The sequence below is a fragment of the Carcharhinus amblyrhynchos genome, chromosome 4 (assembly GCF_965287045.1).
Source record: "Carcharhinus amblyrhynchos chromosome 4, sCarAmb.v2.hapA, whole genome shotgun sequence".
Taxonomy (NCBI): Eukaryota; Metazoa; Chordata; class Chondrichthyes; order Carcharhiniformes; family Carcharhinidae; genus Carcharhinus; species Carcharhinus amblyrhynchos.
Window position 1 is genome coordinate 53,766,692 of NC_137327.1, and position 17,228 is coordinate 53,783,919.

The 17,228-nt window shown below is 41.7% G+C and overlaps 1 protein-coding gene across 3 annotated transcripts in view; it reads left to right on the plus strand.

The window, feature by feature from the left end:
* Positions 1-17,228, plus strand: part of wdr59 (WD repeat domain 59) — an 84,086-nt gene that overhangs the window by 60,804 nt on the left and 6,054 nt on the right. For all 3 annotated transcript variants that reach the window (XM_080187167.1, XM_080187165.1, XM_080187166.1), the window contains 5 exons: positions 10,659-10,771; positions 12,856-13,003; positions 13,755-13,827; positions 15,231-15,354; positions 16,358-16,500. In XM_080187167.1, the coding sequence (XP_080043293.1) occupies positions 10,659-10,771; positions 12,856-13,003; positions 13,755-13,827; positions 15,231-15,354; positions 16,358-16,500 (601 nt within the window). The remainder of the gene's footprint in view (positions 1-10,658; positions 10,772-12,855; positions 13,004-13,754; positions 13,828-15,230; positions 15,355-16,357; positions 16,501-17,228) is intronic.

The window sequence follows — 17,228 nt, forward strand, 5'->3', positions numbered from 1 at the left end:
TCCAGACAGTACAGTAAGTGAGGTTTTGCAAACCCAGGCAAGTCACGGGGGTTACAGATAGTGCGACATGAACCCAAGATCCCTGTTGAGACTGTCCTCATGTGTGCGGAACTTGGCTATCAGTCTCTGTTCAGCGACTCTGCGCTGTCGTGTGTCGTGAAGGCCGCCTTGGAGAATGCTTACCCGAAGGTCAGAGGCGGGATGCCCGTGACCACTGAAGTGTTCGCCAACAGGAAGGGAACAGTCTTGCCTGGTGATTGTCGAGCGATGTTCATTCATCTGTTGTCGTAGCATCTGCATGGTCTCCCCAATGTACCATTCTTCGGGACATCCCGACTTCTTCACTGCACAGAATCTTCAACCAATGCTATACACTAGATACATCGATGACATTTTCTTCCTTTGGCCTCATGGTGAACAATCACTGAAACAACTATATGATGATATCAACAAATTCCACCTCACCATGGACTATTCCCCAGAATCAGTTGCATTCTTGGACACACGCATCTTCATCAAGGATGGTCACCTCAGCACCTCACTGTACCGCAAGCCCACAGACAATCTCACAATGCTCCACTTCTCCAGTTTCCACCCTAAACATGTTAAAGAAGCCATTCCCCATGGACAAGCCCTCCGTATACACAGGATTTGCTCAGATGAGGAGGATCGTGACAGACACCTCCAGACCCTGAAAGATGCCCTCATAAGAACAGGATGTGGTGCTCGACTCATAGATTGACAGTTCCAATGCGCCACAGCGAAAAACCACACCGATCTCCTCAGAAGGCAAACACGGGACACGGTGGACAGAGTACCCTTCGTCGTCCAGTACTTCCCCGGAGCGGAGAAGCTACGACATCTTCTCCGGAGTCTTCAACATATCATTGATGAAGACGAACATCTCGCCAGGGCTATCCCCACACCCCCACTTCTTGCCTTCAGACAACCACACAACCTCAAACAGACCATTGTTCGCAGCAAACTACCCAGCCTTCAGGAGAACAGTGACCACAATACCACACAACCCTGCCACAGCAACCGCTGCAAGACATGCCGGATCATCGACATGGATACCATCATCACACGTGAGAATACCATCCACCAGGTACATGGTAAATACTCTTGCAACTTGGCCAACATTGTCTCCTGATATGTTGCAAGAAAGGATGTCCCGAAGCATGGTACATTGGGGAGACCATGCAGACGCTACGACAACGGATGAATGAACATCGCTCGACAGTCACCAGGCAAGACTGTTCCCTTCCTGTTGGCGAACACTTCAGTGGTCACGGGCATTCCGCCTCTGACCTTCGGGTAAGCATTCTCCAAGGCGGCCTTCACGACACACGACAGCACAGAGTCGCTGAACAGAGACTGATAGCCAAGTTCCGCACACATGAGGACAGTCTCAACAGGGATCTTGGGTTCATGTCGCACTATCTGTAACCCCTGTGACTTGCCTGGGTTTGCAAAACCTCACTTACTGTACTGTCTGGAGACAATACACATCTCTTTAACCTGTGCTCAGTGCTCCTTCCACTCACATTGTCAGCCACTTCAGGTCTTGAACAGCAGGTTAGGTGTAAGGATTCGCATTCTAATCAGTAATCTCTAAACTGTCTGTGTTTTATATGCTCTGTCTGAGGCCAGAACTCTCCATTCACCTGACAAAGGGGCTAACCCCGAAAGCTTGTGAGTCTATTATCAAATAAATCGGTTGGACTAAAACCTGGTGTTGTCAGACTTTTTACTGTGTTTACCCAATTTATAGGGTCAGAGGGACAAAAAAAAACTACAACTACCGGTAAGCCTCCTAATGCCGACTTCCGGTTTCTAGCTAACTTAAAAAAAGAAAAAAAAACCACCGCTGCTCGCAACTTTAAACTAGAAAGCAAAAGTTAAAAATTTTTTAAAAAATACCTTAATCTCGACCTCCACGCACGCCCAAAATCGCTGCCTCTCCATAGGAACAATGAGGCCGATACTGGGAGGTAAGTGCTTATAAAGTTAAGAAAAAAAAACTACAACTACCGGTAAGCCTCCTAATGACGACTTCCGGTTTCTAGCTAACTTAAAAAAAGAAAAAAAACCCACCGCTGCTCGCAACTTTAAACTAGAAAGCAAAAGTTAAAAAACTTTCATCCTTCCTTATGCAGCAATATTAACTTAACCCTCTACTCCCTTCTGTCAGCGACTTATTTAGTTTCCTTTTAAATGCGTCTACACCATTCACCTCAACCACTCACTGTGGTAGCAGGTTTCACATTCTCACCATTCTCTTGAATTTCCCATTTTATTTTTCTGACTATTGTACATTGATGGCTTTCAGTTTTGCTGCTCCCCTGCCGCCCCCCCGCCTCGCAGTTAGAAGTGTGCTCTCTAGGTCTCTTTTTTTTCTCAACCTTTCTTCATAATTTTAAAGATCTTTATTATTATTATTTATATATGCATGGAATCAGAGGAAATGGATGAGGTGTTAAATGAGTACTTTGCATCAGTGTACACTAAAGAGTTGGACTTGGTAGATGATGAGTCTGGAAAAAGGTGTTTAGATATTTTGGGTCATGTTAAGATCAAAAAGAAGGGGGGCATTGGGATTCTTGAGAAACATTTAAGGTAGCCAAGTCCCCAGTGCCTGATGGGATATACCCCAGAATACCAGGATAAGCAAGGGAGGAAATTGCTAGGGCTTTGAAAGAAATCTTTCTATCCTCATTGGCTACAAGGGAGGTCCCAGAAGATTGGAAAATAGCCAATGTTGTTTCTTTATTTAAGAAGGGTAGCAAGGATAATCCAGGTAATTTTTCTACCAAGTTATTGCTAGGGAAATTATTGCAGAGGATTCTTCGAGACAGGATATATTCCCACTTTGAAATAAGTGGACATATCAGCAAGAGGCAACATGGCTTTATGAAGCGGTGTTCGTGTCTCACAAACTTGATCGAATTTTTTGAGGAAGTGACGAAGATGATTGAAGGTAGAATAGTGGATGTTGTCTACATGGACTTTGGTAAGGCCTTTGACAAGATCCCTCATGGCAGCCTAGTACAGAAGGTGATGTCGAATGGGATCAGAGGTGAGTTGGCAAAATGGATACAGAACTGGCTCGGTCATGGAAGACAGAGAGTAGCAATGGAAGAGTGCGTTTCTGAATGGAGGGCTGTGACAAGTGGTGTTCCTCAGGGATCAGTGCTGTGATCTTTCCTGTTTGTAATATGATTTGAAGAAAATTGTAACTCTTTCGATTAGTAAGTTTGCGGACAACACAAAGGTTGGTGGAATTGCAGACAGCAACGAGGACTGTCGGAGGATACAGCAGGATATAGATCGGTTGGGGCTTGGGTGGAGAGATGGCAGATGGAGTTTAATCAGGGCAAATGTGAGGTAATGCATTTTGGAAGGACTAATACAGATGGGAAATATACAGTAAGTGGCAGAACCCTTAAGAGCATTGATAGGCAGAGGGATCTGGGTGTACAGGTTCATAGGTCACAAAGTGGCAATCCAGGTGGAGAAGATAGTCAAGAAGTCATATGGCATTCTTGCCTTTATTGGCTGAGGCATTGAGTTTTGAGTTTAAAAATTGTAGCTTTATAGAACCTTAGTTTGGCCACATGTGGAATATAGTATTCAATTCTGATCACCACACTACCAGAAGGACATGGAGGCTTTGGAGAGGGTACAGAAAGGATTCACCAGGACGTTACCTGATATGTAAGGCATTTTGGAGAAACTTGGTTTGTTCTCACTGGAACAACAGAGGTTGAGGGGTGATCTGATAGAAACCTACAAGATTATGATGGGCATGGACAGAGTGGATAGTCAGAAGCTTTCCCCAGGGTGGAAGAGTCAATTACTAGGGGGCATAGGTTTAAGGTGCGAGGAGCAAGGTTTAAAGGAGATGTACGAGGCAAATTTTTCACACAGAGGGCGTGGGTGCCTGGAAGTCGCTGCCGGAGGAGGTAGTGGAAGCAGGTACGATAGTGACTTTTCAGGGGCATCTTGACAAATACATGAATTGAATGGGAATAGAGGAATATGGTCCTGGGAAGGATAGGTGGTTTTTGTTCAGTTGGACAGCATGCTTGGTGCAGGCTTGGAGGGCCAAAGGTCCTGTTCCTGTGCTGTAAATTTTCTTTGTTCTTAGGCCACCCCTCCAAACTCATTTGAGAAAAGAGATCCAGACACAAGAGCCAAATGGCATCCTTCTGCACTGTGACAATGATGTTTATCCTTTCCTGATGTGTTTAACTTCGTATTTCTGATATTGTCATTGTAAAACTCTTTTGCAACTTCTGTGCTTCTCTACTCATTATAACATGGTAACCAAAATAGTACACAGTACTCTAAAGGTCTTCTTTGTGTGCTATGAATTTGTGGTGGTGAGGCTTGCAAGTCATCGGATATCTAGGAGCTATTGATGCCTGGCAGGTTTCAGGTGAGGGGCCAGCCAAACACAGTACCTGAACCTCCAGATTGGGTGTGGGGCCAACAACTGCACCCGGTAAAGCAACATCAAGTTACAAAAACTGTGACAAGTTCAACATTATTGTCCAGGGACCTGATAGAGAACTGCAGCTGACACGTCGGCAATATGGTAGCTTCAACCAGGGAAGTCAGGAGTTCAATGACGAGTTTTCTTGGGTCCAAAACAACAGCGTCTAGGAGCATAGAATTTCTGTATTATGTACAAAATAACAAAGACAGCACACAAGTTATCAGAGAGATGCAGAGGTAAAATGGGCAGGGAAAAAAAACCTAACATAGGACTGCAGTAACTGAACTGGAAGTGATGGAGCTTACATGGGGCAACGTACAAGCCACAGCGTAAAACAGGGCCTGGTGGAGGAACATTGCTGTGGCCTATGCCCCCACCAAGGTGAGGAGGATAACTAACTCAAAATGTGGTCTAACCAAGATTCAATGCAAGTTGAATGTAACTTCTCTACTTTTCAATTCTACTTCTCTGGAAATAAACCTTAGTTCCTGATTTGCTTTTTTATGGCCTTATTAACCTATGTCGTTACTTCTGTTAACTTGTGTATTTGTACTCCCACATCGCTTTGCTCCTCTCTCCCTTTTAGATTCTCATTTTCCAAGAAATATGAGATCTCTTTATTTTTCTTACCCAAGTGTTATACTCAGTTATCTTGGCTGAAATCCATGTGCTAATTGTGTTGAAAGCAAATTACTGTAGATGCTGGAATATGAAACACAAAATGCTGGAGGATCTCAGCAGGTCTGATAGCACCTGTGGAGAGAGAACAGAGCTAATGTTTCAAGTCTGGATGACCCTTTGTCAGGGCTTTTCTTGTTGTCTTCAGCTCTGACGAAGGATAATCCAGACTCATTAGATCTATTCTCTGTCCACAGATGCAGTTAAACCTGCTGAGATTCTCCGACATTTTTTGTTTTTGTTGCTAATTATGTGCTCATTTTCAAATTTGCTAATATCTTCATGTGATTTGATGTAATCCTCACTGGTGATGACCCCCGCCCCCCTGAAGAATTGAAATCCCTGTTGTCCTCAAATATAGAAATTGTGTTTCTGATTCCAAACTTGCATCATTGAGATAAATTGTAACCAACAGTCGGTCCAACACTAATCTTTGTGCGTTTGCGCTTCCGGCCGTCTCCCACTCTGAATAGCTATCCTTTATCCATACTCTGTTGTAGCCTGCTAGCTTTCCATATTATTACTTGTCCTATGATTCTGAATGCTCTAAACATGTCCATTCGTCTGTTATATGGTACCTTACCAAAAGCCATATGGACATTACCCTACTCTTCTACCTCTTCAGATAATCCAATTAAATTGGTCAAGTGGGACTTTCCTTTTTGAAACTCATACAGATATTTTTGGCTTCTAGGGGTTTTTCTATTTCCCCCTTCATATGGAATTCCATTATTTCTCTTACTGTTGGTGTTAAGTTGGTTTATAGTTCTCTGGATGTATTTGATTTGCCTTCTTAAACATTTGTATAATTTGCTAGTCCTCTGGCACAACATTCTTTCCTAACTATCCATTGTTTATGTGTAATAGTGCTTCCACTATCATTTACCTAGGTACATGGGTAATAGTGCCTCTGTTGTCATTTACCTAGATTCTTCTAAGATGCAGGGATGAAATACACCTGGACCAAGATTTTATCATCTTTAAGTTTGATTCGTAAATGTTTCCCCCCTTTATTTTAAAAGCAGTTGCACCATTTGTAACTTTGTCTTCTGATGTCACATCTATCTGATCTGTGTCTCTGCTACATGCTGAAACAAAACAATTGTTTAATATTTCTTCCATTTCACATCACACCCCATCATTTTATCCTGTTCTTTCCTTCATGGCTCTATTCCCATTATCTTTCTTTATTTCTATCGTTGTGCCTCTAAAATACTTAAGTTCCTTCGTAGCCTAATTTCATAAATTCTCTGCCTAATTTATGTTGACTTCTGTAGTCATATTGTGCCCTTTCCTGCTGCCCAAGTACTTGGGGTATGTCTCTTTCCTTGCTGTTAATTTTCCCTTATGTTTTTATCAATTCATGATGCCTTATTCAAAAGTTGCAGCAGGACATAAAGAGGATGTAGGACTGGGCGGAGAAGTGGCAGATGGACTTCAACGCGGATAAATGTGTAGTCGTCCATTTTGGCAGAACCAATGGGATGAACGAGTACACTATCAAGGGCAGGAGTCTTAATAGTGTTGAAGAGCAGAAGGATCTTGGGGTCCGGGTCCACAGGACTCGTAAATCGGCCTCGCAGGTGGAGGATGTGGTCAAGAAGGCGTATGGTGTACTGGCCTTCATTAATCGAGGGATTGAGTTTAGGAATCGGGAGGTAATGCTGCAACTTTATAAGACCCTTGTCAGGCCTCATTTGGAGTACTGTGCGCAGTTCTGGTCGCCTCACTATAGGAAGGACGTAGAAGCTATTGAAAGGGTACAGAGGAGACTTACAAGGATGTTGCCTGGATTGGGAGGCATGCCTTATGAAGTTAGGTTGAGGGAGCTGGGACTCTTTTCCCTGGAGAGACGAAGGTTGAGAGGTGACCTGACAGAAGTTTATAAAATGTTGAGAGGAATAGATAGGGTGGATTCTCAGAGGCTATTTCCCTGGTTGAAATGGTCGCTACGAGAGGACACAGATTTAAGGTGCGGGGAGGCAAGTACAGAAGTGATGTTAGGGGTAAGTTTTTCACTCAGAGGGTGGTGAGTGAATGGAATCGGCTGCCGTCAGTGGTGGTGGAGGCGAACTCGCTGGGGTCTTTTAAAAGACTTCTGGATGAGTATATGGGATTTAATGGGATTGGGGGTTATAGATAGGTCTGTGGATTGGTAGGTGTTGATGTGATCGGCGCAACTCGTGGGCCGAATGACCTGTTTGTGCTGGAGTGTTCTATGTTCTATTAGATATTAGTTTTGTTCTTATTCTTCTTGGATTCGGTTGAAAGTTGTTTTAAATGTTCCCACTGCTGTTCTGCATCATTGGGCCCAATTTTACTAATCGGAGCCTAAGGGCCGGATCCGGGTGTAATACGGATCCAAGCCCGGAATCCTTTGTGCAGCACGCCTGTACGCTTTTTGCTGGTTTCGGTCTGATCCGTGCAGTGGGCGGGGCTTAAAATCTGAGAGGTGGGAAGGATGGATGTGGGAAAATCTTGCAAATTGAAAATAATGTAGCAGCTCCTTTGTGTTGCCTAATTATCTATGGGAAAGGTAATCAAACTACAGTGTCCTCGTGAGCAATTAATGACCTATGTAATACATTTGTGATCTGTAACTGGATTGTTGATGTCCCTGTAGCCATGAGCCAGGTGCTCAAATGTTCAGAGTTATGTGATGAACTTGGTTGGAAATAAGATTCAAGGAGATTACTAAATCTGGGAAATCAACTGTAGTGAAAAGAAGTTTGTATCGGCAACTCTTCTGTCACATTCCATGGCAGATGTGGCCCTACTAATGAATGTGATTTGCATGGGCAACGTTGGGTGCAGCTAATCTGCCTTTGGAGCAGCTTGGATCCTTTCTTTCATCTTGTTTTCATCTGAACATTGCACAGAATTAGAGGAATTCCCTTAGGAAGATAATGTCAAAATTATAATCACAGGAACTAAAAACCTGACAGTCAAAAAATTTGGGAAAATATTTCAAAATATATATATCCATCCATATTTTGAAATATTTTTTCAATGGATGAGATGGGATGAGATGAGGCATTATTACTAGTATTTAATAAGTTGTTAGAGAAAGATATAGTGTCAAAGGACTGGAGGATAGGTAATGCAGTTCTATATTTAAGAAGGTGGAGTTATAGATTCTGAATTGTAGATCAGGGAATTATAAATCAGTCAGCTTAACATTGGTGGTAGGAAAAATAACGTCCTTTCTGAAGAAGAACATCTAGACATAAGAAATATAATAATGAAATCAGCGTGGATTTCAAAAGGTAGAGATCCTGTTCAACCAGTCTTAATTTTTCAGGAAGTAACAGAGTGAGAAAGAATTGCTAACACAGTAGGTGTAATTTATTTGGATTTTCAGAAATCTTTCATATGTTGCCCCATAATAGACTAATGAATAAGGTTAGAGAATGTGAAGTCAGGAAAAATGGCAAGATAGATTGCTAGCTGGCTTCAAGGGAAAAGCAGAGAGTGGGCATAAAACAGTTACTTAGAATGACAGAGGGTGAGCATAGTGATACACAAGGATCAGTTCTGGGACCGCTGTTAACCATGCACATTAATGATTTGGACTTTGGCATTAAAAATACAAATTGTAAATTTGTGATGACACCAGTAATCTGCTCTGCACAATAAAGAAGTATGCAAGTTGTCCTAAACCTATATCAAGCTTTGGCTAGACATATTTAAGCACTGTCAGTTCTGGTTGCCATATTATAAAAAGAATATAGAGGCACTGAGAAGGCACAGAGAAGATTTATATGGATAACAGAAGTGTGTGGAAATATATATCAGGAAAATTTGACAGGTTGGGTCCCATTTCTCTTGAAAAAAGAAGAATGAGGAGTGACCTAATAGAGTCATTTATGGCACAGAGAGAGACCGTATGGTCCATTTAGTCGATTGCTCTTTAATACTAAGGAAAGTTTTGATAGTGTGGAGACAGTGAATGTTTCCTGTTGGGGAAGAGTATAACCAGCAGCCATTAGTATGAGATGATCATCAGAAAATCCAATGGAGAATTCTGAGGAAACTTATTTACACAAGAATGTAAAACTCACCACTTCAGGGAGTGGTTGAAGTGAATGGTATGGATGTATTTAAGGGGAAGACAGGCAAGCATTTGATAAATTGCATTGTATTTCTGTTATACAGGTGGCTGTATCACAATTTTTATCTATTAAATACAACTACATCTCCCCCTATCATCCTCCGTCTTTTCTGAATATGCTGTATCCTGCAGTGATTAATTCCAGTCATGACTTTTTCCTGTAGCTATGTCTCAGTAACCTAGACTGTAGCACCCCAGTTTTATTACTGACACTGTGTGATCTACTTGCTATTTGACACTTCTAATTGACTTAGCACATCTGTATAGTTTAAAGTAGGGACTGTGGAGAGATTTCCCATTTCTGCATCCCCAGGCAAGTACTGGAAGCACCAGGGGAAATTCTGAATTCTCAGTCTGCAGTGCATTGGTCACCAATTTTAAAGGGTGGAAAATCACTGGCATGGATGCTGAGCACATGCCTGGAAACCTGAAGTGGAAAACCTCATAACACTCGCCCCCAGCCACTCTGTTGTTTGAATTATCCATTAAGTGTCATATGAAAATTATTAGTTTACATGCAGGACGTTTGCATACCTTTAGTGCTTTCTTTTAATCCGGGAAGGTGAAATAGTTTGGATCACACAAAATTCCAAACTGACCTAAAACGACTGATTGTTTGACAAGCTTACTGAGGCAATTAAACCATTCCCATGTATTTCTGTCTCAGTCCCAAAGGTAGAGCAATTGCCTTCTGCTTGGCAACTCCTGGTAGCTTGGTGGCAATCAAAAAGTTCTTGTAACAATCGTGGCTAATTTCAGTCACCCACTCTGATGGAGTTCATTGAAGCATCAACATGCTAACAGCCAATCCCCCAGTTTAAGTAATTTAATCTGTAATAGTGGAACCATCCTTTGACAAAGAACAAAATTGCATTCCTATAGTCCCTTTTAAGTCCTCAGACTCTCCCAAATCACTTCACAGCCAGTTAATTACTTTCTGGAATTATAGTCACTCTTGTAATGCAGGCAAAGATAGCAGCCAGCTGAATCATAGTAAAATTTCCCAAATAGCGATGAGATAAATGAGCAGCTATCCTATATTTGGTGGTTTGGGTAAAGGCTCAGATGCAGGCAGGACAACAGGAAAACTCTTTCGCTGTTCTTTAGATTATCTCATTGTAGCGATCCCTTTGATTCCTTAATTTATTTTTCAAACTGCAGACATAGCAACCAGTGGTGGGGCGCATAATGTGGAAGCAGTTAGGTTAGAATCTCTGATTATATATAATAAAGTGGAAAAATGGTTCTACTAAACTAATCAGACTAACTCAACCTTTTTTCACTGTATGGCGTATTCCAGCTCATATCTCTAAATTTTCCTATTCCTCAGAACATACTAATTTCCGTATATACTTCCTTGTGTTTTAGGTGTGGTCTCTGGCCGCTGTTGCTACAGACTCCTTCCTCAGTCCCCATCCGGATCCTGATGTAGAAACACCGTGGGCACGGCATCCATTTGGCCGACAGCTCCTGGAGTCGCTGTAAGATTGATTTACATAGTAACAATAATTAAGGGCTGTAACAAACTGAACAAACCAGGGCATGGTTTGTCTGAAATTATCTCAAGCCTGTCTCTGTGTGAATCTCTATTCCTTTAACTATATTATGTGGAAATGCTGGCGTTGGACTGGGGTGGGCACAGTGACACGTCTTACAACACCAGGTTAAAGTCCAACAGGTCTATTTGGTATCACAGACTTTTGATAGTGCTGCTCCTTCATCTGATAAGCGATCCATCCATCCAGCAGCGCTCCGAAAACTCTGGCGTTGTTAGACTTCTTACTTTAAGTATATGAAATGTGGGAAAAGTCAAAAACTTAATTTTTATGAAACTTTATGAATAAATTGTACTGTCATCTTTTAATTTTGCATTGTATCAAGCAGTCTGTACTACAAACCTCAGCAAATCAGTTTGCTGCTTTATAAAAAGATTAGCATTCATGTAGCACCTTTCATGAGCTCAGGATATAGTGCAGAAAGAGGCCACTCAGTCCATTGAGTGCACACCAACTCTCTAAGAGCAGCAAGAGCATTCCACCAGGCCCTCCCCTCCACCTTATTCCCATAATCTACCTACCCTGCACATCTTTGGACTATGGGAGGAAACCAGAGCACCTGGAGGAAACCCATGGAGATACAGGGAGAATGTGCAAATTCGACACAGACAGTCATCCAAGGCTGGAATTGAATCTGGGTCCTTACTGCTGTGCCACTATGCTACCTCATAAGCATTTATTTTGCAGATAGTGCTGCACTTGTGAAATATAATCACTATTGTGATATCAGAAATGTGGTGAGCAACTTGCGAAGATACTAGGCTTCAGAAAAGTTCATGAAAATAGTTCCGGGATGAGATAACACCAGTCAGATTGGAGAAGCTGAGGCTGTGTTCTTTGAAGAAGAGAAGATTAAGAAGAGAAATGATGATAGTGGTGGTCAAAATCATGAGGGATCAGGACTGAGTAAATAGGGAGAAACGATTCCCATAGTTTAGAAGAGTGGCCACGTTCAATGACCCCACATTTCAAGCAAGGTCCTATGCATGTGTGTGTCTGATCTACTGCCAAAATCATCAGTCTCTGAATGGCCTTTGCTGCCTTTTGCTTTATCACTTCAAGTCTTTTAGGACTGAGATGAGGAGAAAATTCTTCACTAAAAGTTGTAAAGTTTAGGAATTCTCTAATCTAGAGGGCTGTGGTTGGTCACTCGAAGCATAGAAACCCAGAAAACTTGCACCATGGAATGATACCGTTCAGACATTTGTATCTTTAACAGCTGCAAGACAGCTCTCAAGTCTAATCCCACATTCCAGCTCTTGTACCAAAGTCCTGTAGATTCTAGCACAATCCACTGTTCCTATACCTTTGCTACTAAAGAAAAGTATCCTGTAATCCATTTTAAGCCTATCTATCTGTTCTGCCACCTCAAGCAAACTAGCCATGCACTCCAAGATTCCTCTGTTCCTCTACAGTTCCCAGTATCCTACTATTTATTGAGTAGTCCCTTTCCTTGTTTGCCTCATCTCTCACACGCTTTTAGGTTTGATTACTTTAAGAATTGTGTGTCCTTTTTTAACACTGATTTTTATTCCAGTTAATATTCAGGCAGTTGAAATCCCTACTGTTACTGCCATGTTGTTTGGTGAGTGTATTCAAAATTGAGATTGATAGATTTTGAGTACGAAGAGAATTGAAGAATATGGGGTAGAGCAATAAAAAGAGATGATGTAGAATTCCAGCCATAATCTTTTTGAATGGCAAGGTGTGTTTGAGGAATCATATAGCTTTCTCATGCTTTGATTTATTATTCTTCTTTTATTATTCTTGTACACCAAGCTTGGTTAACCCCTAACAATTTAACAGTGAAAGAAGTGCATACATATTTTGTAGGTTTCAAAGGAAGGATGATGATTTTATTCAGCTGATCTAGGTCATATGCAACCTAGATAGTTTATCATGGTTACATTTAAAAAAACTCAAAGCTGTTAATGAACAAGAGATGCCTATTTCCATCTCCTGCACGGCTTCATTGATCTATCTTTAACTAGTTCTGTGTTTCTTTACAGCCTGACTCATTATAGCACAATACATGATGTTCAGACTCTAGCCATGCTATGCAGTGTATTTGAAGCCCAGTCCAGGCCACAGGATTACAGCAGCTTAGGACAGCAGGTCTACCAGCGCACTTCTACCTCCACTCCTCTTTTACACTATGTAAGTGTATATTTGCTACTTCCATGGTCTCGGGTATGTACCACATTCCGCTCATACTTTTAGTTGCATTGTACAGATGTAATGAAGTACTTTTCAAGCCAGTGCTACAGCTGCTTGCTATTAACCATAGTGGCTTGAGTTTGAATAAACGTGAAAAATCCCATGACAGCCATGAGTAATGAAAGAGACCATGAAGCTGATGGGATGTCCTATATCTGATCCCAGCCTTGAGGTGTTTGCTGATGTTCTGTGCCTGCTTTAGGTTTGATCTTGAGTGTCGCTCTGACTGTTGATAAATAATGCCAGTGGATGTCCTTGTCCAAACAAATAGTTCCAGCCCATCGGATACATATAGACTGATCAGTTCCCCCAAAACAACTTAATCCAGGATCACAAGATTCCTGAAAGAGCAGTACTTAAACTTTCCCATTAAGCAATTGCATGTTCACCATCCATTTTGTTTTGGATGTGTTGGTGCATGTTTGCAAGGAGAAAAGTAGGGCAGGGATGGGTTGAATTCTGTTTGTAGGGTAAATATTAAAACTATGTTGGGATAGTGAAGGGTTAAATCACTAAATCTGTTTTGTTTGTGACAGGGAAAGTATTCATTTTCTGTTTGAGGGACAGATGGATTGAACATTGTTTCATACCTGAATGTTATTTGTGACCTGAATTCAAGTGCTAATTAGCACTGAACATTAATCTTTCTATTGCCCTGCTCTGTATAATAATTAATTTCCTGTTCTTTCAGTCAGGTTATGCATCTTCAGGATCCTACTCGAGCACATCTGAAACTATTGTCTGGTCTGCTGGATGGAACATAGGTAAAGTAGTCCTGGAAGAATCGGGCAATACTAACAGATGGCATGGGTGTAGATATATTCTGACCTGAGAGGGGTAATTGGAATGGATGGAACAGAGTATCCATGGATACAATTAAGTCCCATTCCTGCTTTCTGTGATGGTGGAAAACAGAAAAATAATTAAAAACACCACTCTCTACCCTTCAATATGTTATGATGCTATTATGATAGGGCAGCACAATGGTACAGTGGTTAGCATTACTGCCTCATGGCTCCAGGGACCTGGGTTCAATTCCTGGCTTAGGTCACTGTGTGGAGTTCATACATTCTCCCCGTGTCTGTGTGGGTTTCCTCCGGATTCTTCAGTTTCCCCTCAGTGACCAAAGATGTGCAAGTTAGGTTGATTGGCCATGCAAAATTGCCCCTTTATGTCCTGGGATGTGTAGGTTAGAGGGATTAGGGGGGTAAATGGGTGTGGTTGTGGTAATAGGGCCTGGGATGAGATTGTTGTCAGTGCAGATTGTTTTCAGATGGGCCAAATGGCCTCCTTCAACAGTGGGGATTCTATGATTGATTCTACGTGGAGATGCCAGCGTTGGACTGGGTGGGTACAGTCTTTAGACTTTAACCTAGTGTTGTGAGACTTCCTACAGTATGTTACCCGTGCCCCTCTCTCTGACCCATCCTGCTCTATTCTATAGTATATCATAGAGTAATCTCTTAACTCCTTGTTCTATCCAACATACATCAGAGTAAACTCAAAAACATCCTGCTCTACCATAGAGCACATCACAGTGTAATCCCTGCAGAAACTTTGCTGTTCTTTGTGAGGTTACCACTTCTATTTTCTAATAGTATCTGTACATTGGAAAGTGCGAGCCACTGAAGCCACCCGGGATAGCAAAAGGTGATGTAATTTCACAAAATTCCCACAGCAGGGTTTCCCAAACTTGGAAGCACGAAACCCTGAGTTCCGACCAAGTGTGTTGGGGAACCTCAAGTGTTCTCATAATGTTGATGCCCTTTATTGCTGTAAAATAGGTGCAACACAAAAATCAAATGTAAACAAGTCTTTTCTGGCCATACCAATGCATATATTAGGAATTAAAAGAGGCCACCCCCCCCATCCCTCACACTCCACCTCGCTCCCACACACCCTTGTTTCCCTCATCTCTCCCCCCGCCCCCCCCCCCCCCCCCCCGGCTTCCCCTCGTGCCCTCCTGTCACACAGCCCTCCCTTCTCAGTTGAGGTGCCGCAGTAGGTTTTCACCTTAAGCTCTATATATTTGTTCAGATGCCCATTGGCTTGTACAAAATGTTTAGGCGCAGTAATGGTGCATAAGGGTTTCAGGCTTCATCCAGTGGGTTATTGTTGCACTGACCCCAGTAGTTAATGAGTAACATGTACTCCAACACTGTTTCAGTGAATCGAGAATCAGAACACCTTAACTTGTGGAGCTACGACTCACCAGATGACTTTCGTCATGGAAATCAAATTTACACTGATCCAAAGGAACGAGAGAAAGAGCAACATGAAAAGAACAAAAAGTGAGTAAATCTAATATCTGCCGTAAATGGAATAAAATGAACACAGGAAATATCTGCTAACTATTTCAGCATTATTTTTCAAAAGATGTCCTCCATCCCTCTAATCTGCCTTGACTACTAGGCTGTAGAAGCATACTGTTAACCACTCAGTAATTTATCCAAAAATACTGGAAATGAAAGATTGGCCATAGTTCACTATAATAACTATTTGAGTGAAAGGCATTATATGAAATCCTAATCAGGTCCTCATGCTGTCCATAAAGTGCACTTTTCAGGAGGAGTTGCTAGTTATTATCCTGGCACAAGAACTTTGACTAAATATCTTAGAGCTGTTAGCATTATGGCCTTTTAGGTATGTGGCAGAAAGAAAGATTAGAGACCCAACTGATGCATTGTGATTTAATTCTTGTCAATTTATATTAGACTGGGAATGCTTTGGTGGGAGGTAGATTGGAAGAATAAAAATAAGCTGTGGGTGATGAAACGAAGTTTGATCCATAATGGTGTTGTGCTGCTTCAGTGTATGCTTTTACCAGACTTGTTAATTTTCAACTTACTAGATATTGTGTAATTCAAAGAACAAATATTAGCACTGACTATATCATCCCCGTTTAATGACCCTGAAAGAATGCCACTTGTGTTCCATTGTGAGTAACAATAATGTGCAGCAACATGGAGTGATGTGGAACATAGTTTGCATTATGATCCCCACACCATGAAATACTTACCTGAACATCATCATTATAAGCAAGGGCTGAAACCAAGAATATCTGTGCAGAGAGGGAGGGACATCTTGTCATTGGTAGAGACCCTGGGATGGGACTTTTATCTTGTCAAGTTTGCAATACAAAGGCAGATTCAGTTGAGGAAAGAGGAGAAACTGGAAGAGTGTAACCAAAGCACTGAATGAAGATCTGGCTGTGTGTTTCTCATGCTAAGATAATAAATATTGTTTGCAATGATTCTGAATTTGAGAGTTAACCTCCCTTCACTCAATCACCAGGTTACTTGACCCAGCCAATGTGCTGCAATATGATGACTTTAAGAAGTGTTATGGAGAGATCCTGTATCGCTGGGGTCTGCGAGAGAAGCGAGCAGAGGTGTTGAAGTTTGTTTCCTGCCCTCCAGACCCTCATAAGGGGATTGGTAAGTATAGATTGTTGATCAATAGCTGAATTTTGGTCTGGATTTATGCTTGTTGGTGCAATGGAGGTACCTGAAACACAAAATGGTGATACGTCAGGATCCAGTATGAGTTTACTCTGGCAAATGCTACAGTGACGTTTTTTTGTTAGTTTGGCTCAAGTATGTTCAGGTTGAATGGACTGTTCTACAAAAGGTCAGTTCTGTAATTCATAATGGAGATGTTGCAGATTCTTAAAGGTGAAAGACTACAAACTGTGAAGAAGCAAAGGATTTGGGGGTCCAGGTGTACAAATCACTAAAGCTAGGAACACAAAATGTGAAATAAGCAATTGGAATTTTGGCCTTTATTGTGAGGATGCTGGAATATAAAAAGGAGGAAGTTATGCTTCTGTTATTAAGAGTCTTGGTCAGGCGTCATCTGCAGTAGAAGTGTTTGGTCATCTTAGGAATAATATATTGGTCTTGAATGAGATTGAGTGCACGTTCACCAGAATGAACCAGGACTTACAGGGTTAAGTTATAAGGATAGGTTGTATAAAGTTGCTTGAATTCTCATGAGCTCAAAAAGTCAAGGCATGATCTAACTAAATTCCAAAATAATGGTCTTGGATTCCTTGCATTTTGTGTTCAGAGAGGCATGCAAACCAAATATGCAGCCTAAGAGATCATAGTGTATTGGGAACAGGGAATTGCACAGAACTGCAATATACCTAAACCTTGTCAAAATT